This window comes from Crocuta crocuta, unplaced genomic scaffold (genome assembly GCF_008692635.1).
Source record: "Crocuta crocuta isolate KB4526 unplaced genomic scaffold, BGI_CrCroc_1.0 scaffold388, whole genome shotgun sequence".
In the NCBI taxonomy this organism is placed as follows: domain Eukaryota; kingdom Metazoa; phylum Chordata; class Mammalia; order Carnivora; family Hyaenidae; genus Crocuta; species Crocuta crocuta.
The window spans coordinates 1,036,256-1,053,760 of NW_027528867.1; the positions used below are offsets into that span (position 1 = coordinate 1,036,256).

The 17,505-nt window shown below is 44.4% G+C and overlaps 1 protein-coding gene across 7 annotated transcripts in view; it reads right to left on the minus strand.

The window, feature by feature from the left end:
* Positions 1-1,781: 1,781 nt before the first annotated feature.
* Positions 1,782-17,505, minus strand: part of ZNF23 (zinc finger protein 23) — a 17,304-nt gene continuing 1,580 nt past the window's right edge. For 2 of the 7 annotated variants that reach the window (XM_077756347.1, XM_077756346.1), the window contains exons 2-5: positions 12,974-13,036; positions 10,638-10,764; positions 10,006-10,119; positions 1,782-5,443 (exon numbers count right to left, since the gene is read on the minus strand). In XM_077756347.1, coding sequence (XP_077612473.1) covers positions 3,651-5,443; positions 10,006-10,119; positions 10,638-10,764; positions 12,974-13,006 — 2,067 coding nt within the window. In that variant the 5' untranslated portion in view covers positions 13,007-13,036 and the 3' untranslated portion in view covers positions 1,782-3,650. Of the gene's footprint in view, positions 5,444-10,005; positions 10,120-10,637; positions 10,815-12,904; positions 13,037-17,505 lie in introns of all 7 variants that reach the window. The other 5 variants (XM_077756342.1, XM_077756344.1, XM_077756345.1 and 2 more) reach the window with 4 other exon arrangements.

Here is a 17,505-nt window from a genome sequence, read left to right on the forward strand (position 1 = left end):
GGCAAGGCCAGGCCCCTGCCCACTGTTTACCTTCCTCCCTGCACTTCCTCCCTCTAACTCCACTGTCATGTGGAGGCCCCAACTCACTGCTCTTTACTATGTGCCCTTCCCGTGGCTGTGGATCCCACCTCCCTTACCTACTGTTCTTCCTACCCTCCTCACACCTGCGGCCCTGCTGTAGAAAGCTTGGGTTCTGTAGAACGCATTGCGATTCCTGTCTTGGATACCTCTCTTTCCAACACATCTTGAAGCAAACCCTGCCCTTTACTCTCAGGCCCACTGGCAGCTTGGGCCCTCCTCACTGTCCCACAGGGGCTCAACTTACCTGAGTTTGCAATATGAGTCTCCGAGTAAGATTTCTCGAGGGAGGAGGCTGTGGGTGTATGCTTCTTAAAGAGTTTGCAGTGTGCTGGCCTAGGCCTTCTGCGTGTCTTCCAACTCTGGCCTGCCAGGCGTCTAAGGCAGTGTCCACCCTACTCCCACGCCCGGTAGATCCCCAGTTGAGTTCTCCAACAGGAGCTCAGACTGGGCTGCCCCAGGGGCACCCTGGGATCAGGAGTGGGAGGAATCATTCCATCGCCGAGGGGCCCGGCAGCCTCACCTTTGTGGGTTCTGTGCTTCCAGTCCCTCCTGGAGAGCGGTCGGGGCTTCTTGCGCCCTGCAGTGAGCGAACTGGCCATCGGGAACAGCAGGGGGCCGAGGCTGGTGGTCAGTGGCTGCCAATGGCTTCTCAAGTGCGGGTCACAGGGCCCAGGACACGCAGGCCGGATGCCCCTGCCCTTTCTCGCTCAGAAGCCAAAATTGCCCGGGCGGGAAGGCAGCCACCTGGCTCCCCACACAGCGCGCTGTGTCCCAGGGTGGGTGGGATCTGGAGCCTCGGGTCCCCACCCTGGGGGCACATGGACCCAGGGCGCGCAGGCCAAGGGCAGGTGGCAGACACACGGAACAGGTGGCCGAACTGCCCCTTACCTTGGCGGGCTGGAGGAAATCAGCAGAGCAGCGCGAGGGCTTCCTGGAGGCTGCGCCTGTGCTGATTGCCTGTGATTTCAGCGGCCGGCAGGCAGTGAGGGCATACTGGCGGATCACCGGAGCCACCTGGGACTGGCAAGCAGTGGCAGGGACAACAAGAGTGGGGCTCTGGCCACTGGCAGCCCGATCGCAAGATGGAGCTAGGGCCCAGCAGAGTGGGTTCAGATCTGGAGCTAGAGCCCTGCGAGGCTTGAGACCAGTTGGACTTGCTGGGGACCATGCGGTCTGTGCTGCGTGCTGGCCTCAGAGCCGGGGAAAGGGACTTGCAGGGAGCTCTTGGAACCGTAGACCGGGGACTTGCAGAGAAGGCCAAGATTCGCTCATCTCTGGGTCCCCAGCACTTGCTCGGCCTTGGCCTATGGCAGGGGAAGGATGTCTTCCGTTCCCTATCAAGAGACAAGATAGCAGAGTGGGGCTGTGGTCTGCGGAGAGTACAGACCTCAGAGGCGGAGAGGACAGAAGAGTCCAGAACATCTTCTCAGAACCTTCAGCTCCCCTGCCAGGAGGAAAGGGATGATAGCCCAGGGGTAGCTGTGCTGGGCCTCTTGTTCCCCACAGATGACCCTGGAGGCCTGTCCTGCCTTGGCCACCCCCTGACCTGCTGGGTACTGGTGGGAAGCCATATTTTCCTCCAAGCTTCTATTTACCATCCTGACCTGGACAGGGCAGGAGCAGATGTTCTCAGGGCCCTTCCAGTGTGACAGGCCAGGATGGAAGGGTGTGCTGCAGAGACAAAACACGCTGACAGGGACTGAGGGAGAAAGGCTTTATTTATTCCTGGCCCTTCCAGGGCCACAGCTCCAGTTCAGAAAAACAGAAAAGCTTTTGTGAGGGGACAGAGGTCTCCAGTGCTATGGCTCCTTTGTCCGGATAAGGCTTCCACTGGGCCCAGGTAGCTCTGGGCTGGAGTCACATATGAGCACTGAGGCTACAGGATATCGGGACCACTGGATTTTATGAGGCTTTGCAGGTATCTAACTACTTTCTGCCTCCTCTTGTCCTTAGGATCTGAATAGAGGATCTGCCCTGGACATTAACAGACCTACAGAGAGGGAGAAAACCCTCAGGGGCCATCTGGGTGGGAACAGCCTTGAGTTCTGGTACCAGCCCTCACCCTACACGGGCAAGGGCCTGAGACCCAGAAGACCATGGTCGCATAGAACATTGGTAGCAGGTCCCGGACACATTGTCCTCAGTGGCTGACACTCCTAGAATCCCTTCCTCGGTCTTGCCTCAGCAGAGAAACTGCCAGATGCTGCTGCGACCCAGGACTGCACTGACATAGGAGTGCTGTGGCTTTCTGGCCTGGGTAAGGGACATTAGCAGCTGATTTGCTGGGTGACCAAGCCATCCATCTTTGGGCCTGTTTCTAAGTAAATGGTCTGGGGCACTTTAGGGTCTAGAACTAACCAGAGGTACAGGGTCAGTTAGGGGGAAGAAAGACCTTGCTCCTTCTGATGTTCTGAGGGGTTCCAGGGTCTGCCTCTATCCACACTCAGCTCCCAAGAGCCTGGGGGCAGAGCAGTGGATAGGGACTTCCACAACAATGGCATCCCCAGGACATTCTGCTGAAGTCCTATACCATATCATTAGCTTTCCAACAGGAATGGTGCCTTTGAAATGCTCAAGACAGCACCCCTGGCCAACACTGGTGGCTCAAGCCACAGAGCACACAGGTGGCCTCTGGGGGTGTATGGTCTCTGTATATGTAGGGTCCATTGTGAATATAAGTGTATCTATGGGAGGGTCTGTGGAGGAGAAGTTTGGGGGCTCCCTGTTTTTGACTGTGTGCATGTTTTTTCACACCTTAGAGGACTGAGCCTGAACATCTCTTTATTAGTCATTTTTACATCTTTTTAAAAACTGCCTGCTAGTGTCATTTTATGGGTTGCATACTTATCTTTCTCTTAATTGTATATTAAACTTTTCTATTATATATTAAACTTATTTATATCACAAAATTTTCTACCTTTTGTACTTTACCTTTTAACTGTATTTGGGATTATTAAGTACATATATATTTAACTCTGAAAACTCGGTGTATCAATATGTTCCCTTATGGCTGGTTTCTAGCTTTCATATGGTGCTTAGGAAAGGTTTTCTCCATTCCATGAAAATACAAAATGTACTCATCTTCTCTAAGGAAATTTTTATTGTTTGTCCTCTTTACAAAAGTGATGCATGCTTGTTGTCAAAAAAGAAAAGTAAATTTAGATAGACCTAATATCTTCTTGAGTTTTCCTGGCCAAGAACAAGGTTTCTCTCTTTCCCCCATTTATTTTTCCTTTTGTGGCCCTCACTGGAGATTTATTTCTCCATATAGATCCTGTGTAATAATTAAGTTTATTCCTAGAAAAGCCTCTTTTCTTGATGCTGTTGGGAATGGGATCCTTTCTTTCATTATACTTTCTAATTGGTTGTTGGTATAAGACAAGCTATTCATTTTTGGATGTTACTTTTTAACCAGTCATCATTTCTGATTTTAGAAGTAAAATGGAAAAGATTTGTTTCCATGTGAAGATGCTACATTCATTTCCTTCTCAGGGTTTTTCATCAGGGTGAATCTGTTGATACTTGATCCATTTCATTAATCTTAAGAGTTTTCTGCTACATCCTTCTCATTAGGATTTTCCTTCACTATGGACACTTTGATGCTGACTAAGTTGGAAGCTAAACCTGAAGGCTTTCCCACACACATTACACACATAGGGTTTCTTCCAAGTATGGACAGTCTGATGTATCATACAATCAGAACTATAGCTGAACCCTTTTCCACACTCCACACACCTAAAGGGTTTCTCCCCAGTGTGGCTTCTCTGATGCCGAATTAAATGGGCATTAACATGGAAGGCTTTTCCACACTCCTTACATTGAAAGGGTTTCTCTCCAGTATGGATCCTCTGATGTACAATATAGTCAGAGCTACAGCTAAATGCTTTTTCACATTCCATACATTTAAAAGGTTTCTCCCCAGTGTGTATTCTCTGATGCCTAGTCAGTTTGGCATTGATAGTAAAGGCTTTCCCACATTCCTTACATTGATAAGGCTTTTCTCCAGTATGGATTCGATGATGATCAAGTAGGTTTCTTTTTGAAGTAAAGCATTTCCCACACTCATTACATTCAAAGGGTTTCTCCCCAGTGTGAATCCTCTGATGTTGCATTAGTTTTGCATTAACGTTGAAGGCCTTTCCACACTCATTACACTCATAAGGCTTCTCCCCAGTGTGTATTCTCAGATGCTGCCGCAGCTGGGAGTTACACCTGAAGGCTTTCCCACACTCATCGCATCCATAGGGTTTCTCACCCGTGTGGATTCTCTGATGCTGGATTAACTTCCCTTTGGCACTAAAGGCTTTTCCACATTCAGTACACTCATAGGGCTTCTCACCTGTGTGGATTCTTTGATGCTGAATGAGTTTTGCATTATTACTGAAGGCTTTTCCACACTCCTTACACTGATAAGGCTTCTCCCCAGTGTGGATGCTCTGATGCTGCCTAAGCTGGGAGCTGCACCTGAAGCCTTTTCCACACTCATTACATTCGTAAGGTTTCTCTCCAGTGTGGATTCTCTGATGTTGAATTAACTTGGCATTAACATTGAAAGCTTTCCCACAGTCCTTGCATTCATAAGGCTTTTCTCCAGTGTGGACTCTCTGATGTGTGATATATGCAGAACTACAGCTGAAACCATTTCCACATTCCTTGCACTGATAGGGCTTCTCCCCTGTATGGATTCTCTGATGCCTGCTCAGACTCCCATTAACAGTGAAGGCTTTCCCACACACCTTACACTGATAGGGTTTCTCCCCACTGTGGATGGTCTGATGTGTGATGTAATGGGAACTGTAACTGAAGCTTTTCCCACACTCCACACATTTGAAGGGCTTCTCCCCGCTATGAAGTCTTTGATGCCAAATTAATTTTGCATTAACACTAAAGGCTTTGCCACACTCCTTACACTGATAGGGCTTCTCCCCAGTGTAGCTGTTCTGATGCTGAGAGTTACACCTGAAGGTTTCCACTAATTCTTCACATTTAAAAGGTCTTGCCCCAGAATAAATTCTTTCATGCTGAATAAATTTTGTGTCAAAGCTGAAGCCTTTCTCCAATCCCATATGTTCAAGGGGCTGCTCTCCAGTAGTGATGGTGTGACAATGATAGACGTTTGGACTCTGACTAAAGAAACACTCCTCCATGGGGCTGGTGTCATCTTTCACTGTTTTGTCAATGATACTGCTGTTTTCTTTCTTCATGCTTCCTACTAAATGGACTTCCTGCTGTTTCTCTAAAATACAGGCTTCTGAAAAGTCTGTTTCCTGGGAAACGTCCCTCTGAAGTTCAAATGACAAATTATGTTTTTCTTTATATATTCCCTTTGTCAAGTTATTGTCAGTCTGGCTATCAATATCTACTATAAAAACACAGAAAACAAAATATGTAAGAACCATGTTAGGAAAAGGAAAAGAACAGTGGTAAAAGTAATAAAGAATCATAGTTAATCAGGATCACTTGAAAATCACCAAACTAGGTCAAAGAATCTAAGGTTCATGCGTAAGACTGAATAGTATACAGCTGGTTAAAAAAAAAAAAAAAAAAAAAAATCCACATTTGCTGACCTGAAAAGATGTCCAAGATATACTGTTAAGTGGAAAACCAAGTTGAGAAATGGATATAAATTAGATTCCATTTGTATAAAGAAAAATAAAATGGGCCAATAAATACGTATAGATTTGTATATGTACGCGTAGAAAACTACTGGAAGAATACACAAGAATCTGAGCAAACTGGCACGGGAAGTTTCATAGACTTTTTTCTCCAGTATGCTTTACACAATTTCTGTACAGCTTTGAGCACGAACAATGTAAAAAGATGATGTTCCAATAACATGAAGGTTAAAAGTGACAGCCGTGGAACAAAATCATAGGTCTTCTCTACCAGAAGAGCATTCTTTTCATTGCACCACACTTTACTACACTGCAGTTTTTTTTCTCAGCTGTCCCTTTTTAATAAGAATGGAAACTGCTTACAAAGGAAAAGGCACAGGATCCAACCACTTGTAGCAACACTGAGGGTCGCAGGTGTTTGTAGCACCAGGAAGTGAAAGGGAAATAATTTTATTTCTTTTCTTGGAACTTAAACTCTAGGCTCTCCAAAATGCCTCCTTCACCTTCTGCTTTCTCTGTTTATAAAGGCAATCTTTAGGGGCACCTGGGTGGTTCAGTCAGTTAAGAGTCCAACTCTTTGATTCTGACTCAAGTCATGATCTTAAGCCCATTGGGGATTCTCTCTCTACCTCCTTCTCTGCCCCTCCCCACTGTGCATGTACATGTGCACTCTCTCTCTAAAATAAAATAAACATAAAAAAAAAATACAATCTTTAGGCCCACTTGATCCCTTTGATCCATCTCTCTCCACCCCTCCAGAACACTGCTGCCTTCTCCTTGTCTTTCCTTCTACTTCTTTCCTCAATCCTAAAAGTGGTCAGTCCCTAACATGCTTTCTAGAATTCCTACAGTCTCAATGGAGCCAGAGATCTTCCTTTGTTCCCAAATCTCTTAAAATTGGCCTCAAAATGCTGCCTCTATTTTTTCATCTCCCATCTCTCCTCAACCACATTTAATAAATCCCCTTCACCAGTATTTCATTAAATCGACCTCAAAAGATCCAAATGATCTAGATTTCCCTAGCAAGCATTTTCAAAATACTGTTGGTCTTTTCCCAATTATAAAAATAGTATTCATCTCTAATATCAGAAACATGCAAAGAAAAGAATTCAAATTACCTGAAATACAACCACCAAACAACTACAGCTAATCTTCTGATGTATCTCCTCCCTCAACCATTTTGCTTCCATTTTTCTAAAAACATTTTTTCAAAACTGAAAATATTTTTCTTCCCTAACATTAATAAGGATAATTTTCCAGTATCTTTAGGTATTCTGTAACAATATATTTTAAATGGCTAAATAAACATTCCATCCTGCAGTGGTTATGTTAATGTAATCAATTCTCTCTATACTGAATATTCATTCAGGTTATTTCCAACATTTTATTATATAAAATTATAATGAATTTTCGTGCATGTACATTTTTGTCTATATCTCTGATTATTATCAGGATACCCTAGCAGGGAATATCCAGACTATCAAGGGCAAACTGTTAAAAGGCTCTTGATATGTATTGCTAAAGTACTTTCTAGAAAGACTACTGATTCACATTCACCTCCAGAAGTCTATTCCAGTTTGGTGTACTCTCTCCATCACTTACTGTAATTGTTCTCAGTATGAGACAGGGAAACTGGAGGGACTCCATGAAAAACTACTTGTTTCTTTTCCCGCTTCTATCCTTGCTAGGACCTGTACCTCCACTGCATACATGCCTTATGTATGTTCTTCCTGTAAGAGTCAGGAGTTGATGATTTTATGGACTCTTCCAGCACAGGTGGTAACATCTAAGGAATGACCAAAGGGGGTTGTCATGTACATTTTCCAGACAACTGACTCTAGACATCTTGATGCCAAAACCCCTTGACAGCAGGGAATAAGTGAATTATGGAGGCCACCTGGACACTTGTCTTTGTGCTGACCAGTTCCTGGGTGCCCAAAAAGTACATGTACACCAGACCCCAATCCTAAATAGAAACCCTAGACCCTGAGCAAAGGAGAGACTCACTCTCCTTTCCTTTCTGAGTCTCCCAGACACTCCATCTGCTATACTCTACCACTTATGCTATTCAGTAAACTCTCCTCTCACTTGCTCCTGGCTCTCATTTGATTTCTACCTGCTCAACACCAAGGACCCTCTTGGCTGGCCCTGCAGGACCCTCTCTGGGTCTTCAAATCCACTCTGCCTATTTCAAGTATGTTAGGTGAAACATCTCTGTATTTCATTGGTTTCTACTGAGGGTGAAGATTTTTCATTGATTAAAATTTGTACTTCTTCTGTGGATCAAACATTTATATTCTTTGCCAATTTTTCTATACTAGTGACCTTCTATTTGCCAAATCCTACACTGTGGCAGATGCTATCAGTTACTTAACCAATATCTATTCTCCCTTTCTTCCTTACTAGCATGACCTCCAATTTGTTTGAGGTAGCAACAAAAGCTACAGCTAAAATCTGTATTTTCCACCCTCTCTTGCAGTAGGGGGACCAGAAGACACAGTTCTGGCAAATGAAATTTAAAGAGATGTCACTGGGTGGGCCTTCTGTTGACATGGGCCTTGGGCCCTATACCTTCCCCTCTGTCTGTCTAAAAGCCATCTGATTCCTTACTCCTTAACAAACACACACTAATTGGATTAATGTTTCTATTCTCAGCTAAGATCATGGTGGGTTATTTGAAAACTTCAAAGACTTCAGGATTGTCTGTTGCCTAAGGAATGAAATCCAGACCCCTTTGAGGAGCTCCACAATTATATGGAACTCCCTCCATATTATATGCAATGCACTTTAAACTCTTCATTTTGCAAAACATGTCTTCCTTTGTCAGGGATCATCTGGTTGAATGACTACAAGAAACAAGAATCCACTGAAACTATCTTTTTAAAGAATTCATGGGGCACTTGAGTGGCTTAGTCAGGTAAGTGTCCAACTTTGGCTCAGGTCATAATCTCACAGCTCATGAGTTTAAGCCCCATATCAGACTCTGTGCTGACAGCTCACAGCTTAGAGCCTGCTTCAGGATTCTGTCTCTTTCTCTCTGCCCCTCCCCAATTCATGCTTTGTCTCTCTCTCTCAAAAATAAATAAACGTTACCAAAAAATTTTTTTAAGTATAGTAAATAGGAGGATTCATTGAAAAGTGACAAGAGAATCTTAGGGACCACAAATGCAAAGAGTAAATGGGAAATCACAAGAAATGGGAAACCATCTGGCAACTACTCTGGTTAAGCCAATGAGAAGCTTGTCACTTCAAGTATGGTCTGGGAAACAGATACATAGGCAGAACCTGAGAATTAACAGAAATGTAGACTCTTGGCCCCATGCCAGACTTGCTATATGACAATATGCATATTTACAAAACACCCAGAGGTGATTCATTTGCACATCATTTGAGAAGCCCTGAACTGAAAGTACTTCCTTCTGTCTTATTTCCCACAGCTTAAGCTGTCTTCTCAAAAAAAAAAAAAATTAATAAAAACGAATATTTCACTGAGCATGCACTATAAGTTAGAAACTTAATATGTATTATCTCATGTAATCCTCAACCCACAAGACTAGCACTGTTCTCTCATTTTATTTTTCCATTTTCAGGGATAAAAACATTGAATCTTAGAGAACTCAAATAACTGACCTGCTCAAAGTCACAACTAGGAAGTTCTATAACTAGGAATAGCAGTTGGGGCTAAACCTCAGGGAAGTCTACCTCAAAGACTGTACTTTTTTTTTTTTATGTTTTATTTATTTCTGAGAGAGAAAGAAGGGTAGCGTGAGCAGGGGAGGGTGACAGATAGAGGGAGATATAGAATCCGAAGCTCCAGGCTCTGAGCTAGCTGTCAGCACAGAGCCCGACGCGGGGCTTGAACCCACGAACCGTGAGATCATGATCTGAGCCAAAGTGGGACGCTTAACTGACTGAGCTACCCAGGCACTCCCAAAGACTGTACTTTTAAGTGCCAGGATATTCTGCCTTTCTGTACAATGAGACTGTGAAGTCTCCATCCATCACATTAAGTGTACAATGTTTAGAAAGTAGCAAGCATCCCAAAATACTGAATCCATTCAATTCATCTGAAGAAGGCAGAATTGCAAAATTAGGACTGAAAAGAATTAGAATAAGGCATTTGAAAAAAGATCTGTTCTTTAAATGAGAAAGAAAAGGCAAACGGCAAAAATAATCAAGTCTCAAGTGTACACATCTCTATAAATCATTAATATTATTTAAATTTTACTCCCTACAGCTGGCTCATAAATGTGGCGTGCTTATATGATGCTAATGTTGAGTTTATTCCTAAAGAGTTAAACCCCCTTACCAGTCCAGACGCCCTGGGAGACTATTTCTGTTCCAGCCACCAATGGAGATGGGTCCCTCAGCTCACCTGCTCCCTCCAAATGCAAGATCACAGCAGGTTTAAGAAGCGAAAATCCTGTTTAGGGGGAAAGAAAGAGAAGAGATAGTCTTGGCAATGGGAAGGGAAAATAAGAGCCGTAGGGTATCCCATGCCTGAAGACAAAGGGAAAGAGAGGAGTGGCTTGGAAGGTGGGGGGCGGGGGGGGGAGGTGCTTGAGAAGGTGTAGGAGGAGTTGAGAATGGCCTGGACTGTAGGCCCAGAAGACCAAGATATGCAGGTCAGATGAGGGTAAACTTGAAGATAATGCTGTGGAACAGTAAATTTCTTTTCTCTACACTGTATCCAAACCACAACTTCTAGAGGGTGGATAAAAAGTGTACACTAGTGCCAGAAAAGTCCTATACTGGCCCAATAAGGGCTTGGGGTTCACTCTTCCCAGCAACCCCTAACTCAAGGGGGATTAGGAATCTCAGCCCCTGGGGTTCCCACTGAGTAAAGGATTACTACAGACCCCACCTGCAGCCTGTCAGGGGTCAATATGCCAGGAAACCCCAATTGGCAGAGTCTGGGTCCCAGGGGGAGAGAGGCCTTACCCAAGGAGGCCACATTCCCATAATTCTCCAGCATCACATCCCTGTACAGGGCCCTCTGTGCAGGGGACAGGCCATCCCATTCCGTCTGGGTGAAGTACACAGCCACGTCCTCGAAGGTCACCGACTTCTGAAACAACAGGTTCCTGCTGCCCTAGGGCCAGTTCCATGGCTCAGGCCCTAGGTGAGGGGCAGAGGGCAGTATAAGGGCTTGGGGAGGGGCTTGTGAACAGCACAAAATTAATAATAAGGGGAAAGGTTTGAGAAAAATCACTTGGAGAGTAAACCATGGAGAACTATCTGACTTCTCTAATGGGAGGGAAACCTCATGTCGTATTTTACATTTATAGAAGATATCCTAAGTTGGGATGACAGAAAAACATTCCCATAATTAAGTTCCCCCAAAGCAACTCCATTCTTTCTGCTAGGCCACGTCCTCAGGGGCAGATGCTGCTCAGGTCTTGCCTGCCAGCATGCCCACCCTGATCCCCACCCCTGTAAACCTCCAGCCACCCCCAGAGAACAGCTATGGCCTCCATCTCATCCAGTCCCTGTCTATCACCAGATTCCTATTACTAACCCTGCCATGAGGGGCTGTGCAACTGCCTGAGCACCTCCAGCAGCTCAGTGCTGCCCAGACTGGCTGAGGCAGAACAGCAGCCCATTCTGCTTCCAGCTGAGTCTCATGAAAACTGATATTTTGTTACAGGCTCCCATTAGGCCTCATCGTCTCTCCAACTTCACCCAAGAACTCACTGTTTCTCCAGGGTTTGGGAAAGAAGGGAGATCAGCCTTCCCAGTGGCCAGCTGCTCCACCACCCTTCCAAGCTTCTCGTCTCTGCATCACTACGCCCTGTGCCCAGCACGGCCCTGCATCAGGGTTGACGCCTCCCTTCTGGGTAGCTGCAGCCTCTGGTCATGCTTTCTCCCTGCCCACCTCAGTCTTCTGTAATAACTGGAGGATGCACTGGCAGCGATATACCCTCAATTCCTCTCTGCCAGGATCCGTCTTGTTTGATTCTACTGACCTCCGCCCATCAACAATCGTAGTCCAATCACTGGGTGAGTCTGCGAGTCATTTCATCTGTGACCTTGGACAGGCCAAGGAACTTCTCTCCACTAAATTAAATACTTTCACTGCCCACCACCACCACCCTTTACCTCAGTAAGTTGGCGCCTCTTGAATTCAACCCCCACCACCCCACCCTCACCACCTGTGCAGGAAACCTCAGCTAGAATCCTAGGGATTGTTCCTGACTCCTCCTTCTCCCTTACTTTACCTCTAATCTTTGACTCTCTACATCCTAAAGATTTTATTTAAGCATTACTTGAATTGGGTTCTTTTTCTTTAACATCTACTTTCCTTGATGAAGCCCATGTCACCTGGTCCAATGGAATTCTTTCTGAAGTGGTCATCTTCCTTTCGAATCACCCTAAAAATTATTCCCTGCACAGCCATGACAAATCTGATCACATTAACATCACTGATTGCACACGTCAAGGGATGAGTAGTAAAACTCCACCTAATGGCTGTGTGACCATGGGCAAGGCACTTTGCTCCCCTTTGACTTCCTGTGTTTTATAGCAGAGTGGCCACAACACAGCACCTATGTCAAGGGCAGGAGTCAAGACTGAGCGATCCATGCAAGTGCTTAGTATTATGCCTGCAGCATAGCGAGCCTCAAACAATGCTACTGGAATTACTATGATTATTCCCAATCTGTAGTCCATGGAGGTCCATGGATGTGCTTCAGGGCATCCGTAAAGTCCCTGAAATTGTATGGAAAATTTGGTTTGAATGCTTATTTTTCTGAGGGAGGGGGAGGGCCCAGAGCTCTCATCAGAGACCTAAAGTTTGAGCCCCTGCACCTAAGCCCTGAAAGCCTCTCCAGAACATAAGACATCCTGTCCCATAGGACTTCCTGTCTTCTTCTCCAGACCCCACTCCCCTTGTTGCTGCACCATGTTAGAGGCACAGCCATCCTCTGTGTTGATCTGGTCCTCCTACTTCTCTTCGCCTATGTCCTGGTCCCTGGGCATCCTAACCCGGGGCTACCCTCCTCCATTCACATCTGGGCATGGGGCACCCTCCACAGGCAGCTTCCTGTTCCCTATTCATCAGAGGAGTAAAGAACCTCAGTGTGCAGAACACTTCACCCCTGCCTTCGAGGATGCTTTCCTGCTGCTTCCATCCCCTCACGTCACTGCTCTTCCCAGGAGTTCCAGGCAGAAGCGAGGAGGACCCCACCAGCTTCGATCACAAAGCTCACCAGCTTCCCTCCTCTGTTTTCTTCAATGTGAAACTGTTCAGAGGAAGAACTGAAGGACCCACAGCTCACCTGGGGCCAGGCTGTCATGAGCATGGTTGCCATCACCTGCTCTCCCTCAGAGAAGGGCTGGAGCTGAGGAAAAAGAGAGACAGGGGTGAAGTAAACCCCACCCCCGCAGGAACAACACAGCCCCTCAGAGAAGATGTGAGACACAGGCAGTCAGTGTCCAGACGGGAGTGCAAGCGGGAGCTGCCACAGGAAGAAGAGGGTGATCCAGTACCCAGGACCCTTCCCAGCCATGACACTGATGCTCAATGCCAAGAACCCTAGGATTTTACAATTCTGACACATGTCACATACACAAGAGAATACATAAAACGTATACAGAGCCTAAAGAATAATAAAACAAAGCAACAATTCAGCTCAAGAAATAGAACATTACCAAAATCATGGACTTATTTCTTCTCTAAACAAGGATCATCCTTGATTACACTGCAAGGGAAGCCAGGCCAGCATGGCTGCAGCCCCAGCACAGAGACCTCAGAGTCATGCCCCAGGGGACTGGAGGAGACAGCTGTTTCCCTACGTCCTGTCTGTCCCCTTACATAACTGAGTACTCTCAAGAGCTCTGAGACCTCTGTAGAGATGTCAGGAGGCCAGCCTCCCACATGACCCAGGATTACCTGTGAGGTCCCATACTGCCTCCTCATGCTCTCCAGCCCTGATGGTGAAGAAACCAGTGCCTCACCTCCCTGAGAGGGGGGAACTCTCTTATCTAGAGTCCCATGACCCAGCCCCCCTTGTTCATTGTATTCAAAACACATGGACTGGTTATTTTCTGATTCCTGCTCCCAAAGTCAGTCTTGAAAACATGTGTTTTCCTAAAATATCAATCTATGTCTTCTAGGATTGCACTCTAGTGCAAAATTGTGGAAAATACTGGTTCATGATTCTTTCCATTTCCTCCATTACCTGGAGCTACTTTGTTTTTCCCACTTCTTTTGAATATGTGTGCTTTCTAGACCCTTTCCCCTTTGTTACTGTTATGGATGGAACATGCCCCCCCCCCCAAATTCATATGAAGTCCTCTCCCCCAACATGATATTTGGATATAGATCCTGTGAGGTAATAAGGTTAAACAAAGCCATAATCTGTTAGGGCTGGTGGCCCTATAAAAAAGAGGAAGAGACACCAGAGTTCATTTCCTACCACATGAGGATACAGTGAGAAAACATCTGTAATCCAAGGAGAGCCCTTATCAAAAACCAAATTGTGTGGCATCTTAATCTCGGGCTTCTAGCCTCCAGAATTGTGAGAAATAAATTTCTGTTGTTTAAGCCAGACAACCTATTGTATTTTGTTATGGCAGCCTGAGCAGACTAATAAATTCAAGTAGAACAATGGTTTGTCTATTTGAATGCTGTTTTCTTTTTAAAAAACAAGCTTTTCTATTTAGAACATCACTCTTCTATTTGCTTCATTACATTCTGCTTTCTTTGTTTCTTTAGCTCTGTAAGAGACACTTTATGTGCCACTCCAAATCCTCCTCTGGTCTCAGTCCAGTTCCAGAGGCTTTGATCAGTCTTGCGCAGGGACAACCTACCAATGCCTCCTCAAGGATCTATACCACATGTAGTTGGCTCCTGCCCTGGGGCTTCTCTGGCGTCCTGTGTGGGACATCTGCAGATACCTGTGGATACCTGCTAGGTCCTGAAACACAGAGGAGTTAATGCTTGTGAGGCCACCCTTAACCAGTAGGGGACAGAGGTCAATGGATAAATATTTTCCCCTTTAGTCCCCTACATTAGTAGCCATGAGATTCCAAGGCTCCTCAAAGATCCTGCAAGACTGAGCACCAGGTGCCTGTAGACAGGCCAGCCTGACAATGCATGCTTGTATTGGCTCTCCCTCTTCTGTTTTACTCTCCTTCTCGTTCACTCTGCCCTTGGAATACATTTCCAAATAAAGTGCCTGCACACAAAACCTCTGTCCTGTGTTTTGCTCTTGGGGGAAGCTAGACTATCAAAGGGGTTTTTTTCTACCTTCCTCAGGATGCATGATTTATTCATTTATGTTCATGTTCCTATTTAGCAATTAAAATCTATATGGCCACAAATTTTCCCTCTGAATACACTATTAGCCACATGCCAGAGGTTTTTTAAAAAATATTTTAGGAGGATGACTGGGTGGCCAGTTGGTTGAGCGTCCAACTTCAGCTCAGGTCATGATCTTATGGTCTCTGAGTTCGAGCCCCTTGTTAGGCTCTGTCCTGACAAACAGCTCAGAGCCTAGAGTCTGCTTCAGATTCTCTATCTCCCTCTCTCTCTGCCCCTCCTCTGCTAATGCCCTGTCTCTCAAAAATAAATAAATGTTAAAATTTTTTAAAATATTTTACATTTTAATTATACTAATTATATTTTATAGCTGGTCAGCAATAAACAGCTGGTGTTTTGTCTCTGACCAGAGAACTGTTTAGAATAGTTTGTTATTAATGCCTCCTCTGTTCATAATTTCTGGCTTTACTGCATGTGTTTATAACCTGATCTGTTTACTTCTGCTTTACAAAGTTTTGAGGGCCTTTTTTATTTTTTCCTAAAGTGCCTAAAAAATATTCTACGGATGCTTAAAAAGAAAACCTATTCTATAACAGAAGAACATCAAATTCTATTTCAATCTAATAAGTCAACTCTACTCGTTTTATTATGTAGATATTTTTCTGTAATCCATGATCACTTTTACCTAATTAAACTGAGATAGCCAGTAAAGAGCAAACGTTCACAAAACACTGAACCCATATGTATCATGAAGAAATCTTTTCAAGTCTTTAAGAAATGAGTAATTCTAACACTGCTGAAACTGTAGAAGAGAACAGCAAAACAAGTTTCCCAGTCCTTTTTATGATGCCAGCACAATACTGATATAAAAACAACACACTAATCTCATTTATGAATACTGACAGAAAAATCCCCACTATAAAGGAATAGACTCCAGTAGTTCATTAAAGCGACGTGCCATGACTAAAAGGGACCATCCCAGGAACTCAAGTGAAGCTCAGTATCAGGATCCAGATTACTATACTTTTCCACATGAATAAATCAAGGATAAATACACTCTCCAACCTAACAGATGCCAAAGGCATTTAATCAAATTCGATATTCATGCCTAAATTTTAATTTTATGCCCTAGAGAAAATACATACAAAATTATTATCAGTATTTTAATAACAAAAAACTAGAAACAACCTACATACCCACTGAGAATACATAAATTGTCCTATCTTTTTAAAAAATTTTTTAAAATGTTTTACAACTCATAAAAAATGAAAGACAAAGTGTGAGTGGGGGAAGAGCAGAGACAAAGTGAGACACAGAATGAAGAGAGAGACAAAGTATGAGCAGGGGAAAAGCAGAGAGAGAGTGAGACATAGAATCCAAAACAGGCTCCAGGCTCTGAGCTGTCAGCACAGAGCCCGACGTGGGGCTCAAACTCAGTGACCTGAGCCAAAGTCAGATGCTCAACTGACTGAGTCACCCAGGCGCCCCGTCCTATCATTTTTTAAATGAACATTACTCCCTCCCCCCCAAAATGAACATTACCCAGCAGCAAAAATGAACGGCTCACAATTACACACAACAACACAGATAACTTCAGGAACATATTATTGAGTTACAAGAGGGGCACCTAGGTGGCTCAGCTGGCTAAACGTCAGTCTTTTCTCTCTTTCTGCCCCTTCCTGTACACACATGCATTCTCTCTCTCTCTCAAAAAAATTAAATTTGGGGCGCCTGGATGGCTTAGTCGGTTAAGCGTCTGCAGTCAGCTCAGGTCATGATCTCACGGTTCATGGGTTGGAGCCCCACGTCCGGCTCTGTGCTGACAGCTAGCACAGGGCTGGAGCCTGTCTTCTCATTCTATGTCTCCCTCTCTGACCCTACTCTGCTCATGCTGTCTCTATCTCTCTCTCAAAAATAAATGAAAGGTTAATTTAAAAAAAAATTAAATTTAAATAAAATGATAAAAATAAAAATGTTCTTTTAAAAAGATTGAGTTATACAAGTCCCAGATGACTATAGACACTATGATGTCATTTTCATAAAGCTCAAAAACAAAATTAAACATACTGTTTACAGACATATTTTATGCAATAACATTATTTTATAAATAGGTAAGATGATGATTAATACAAAATTCAAGACAGTTGTTACCTCTAGGGGTAAGAAGTTAGGAGCTGGGTTGAGAAGTAGCACACAGACAGATGCAACAGTACTGGAAATGTTCTCCTCCTTAATGGGGTGGTATGTTCATGGGTGCTCATTTTACCATTTTTCTTTTTTTTTTTTTTTTTTTTTNTCAGCACAGAGCCTGATGTGGGGATCGAACTCACGAACTGCAAGACCATGACCTGAGCCAAAGTTGGATGATTAACCGACTGAGCCACCCAGGCGCCCCACCATTATGCTTCTTAAATGCCATGCTAGGTGTAGTCTTCAGTATACATGAATAACATTTTTTAAAAAGATACTTATCTCTATGATATGGGGTGATTTCCAGAATATATCTTCAAATGAAACCAGCAAATGTAAAAGGTACCTTGTGTACCT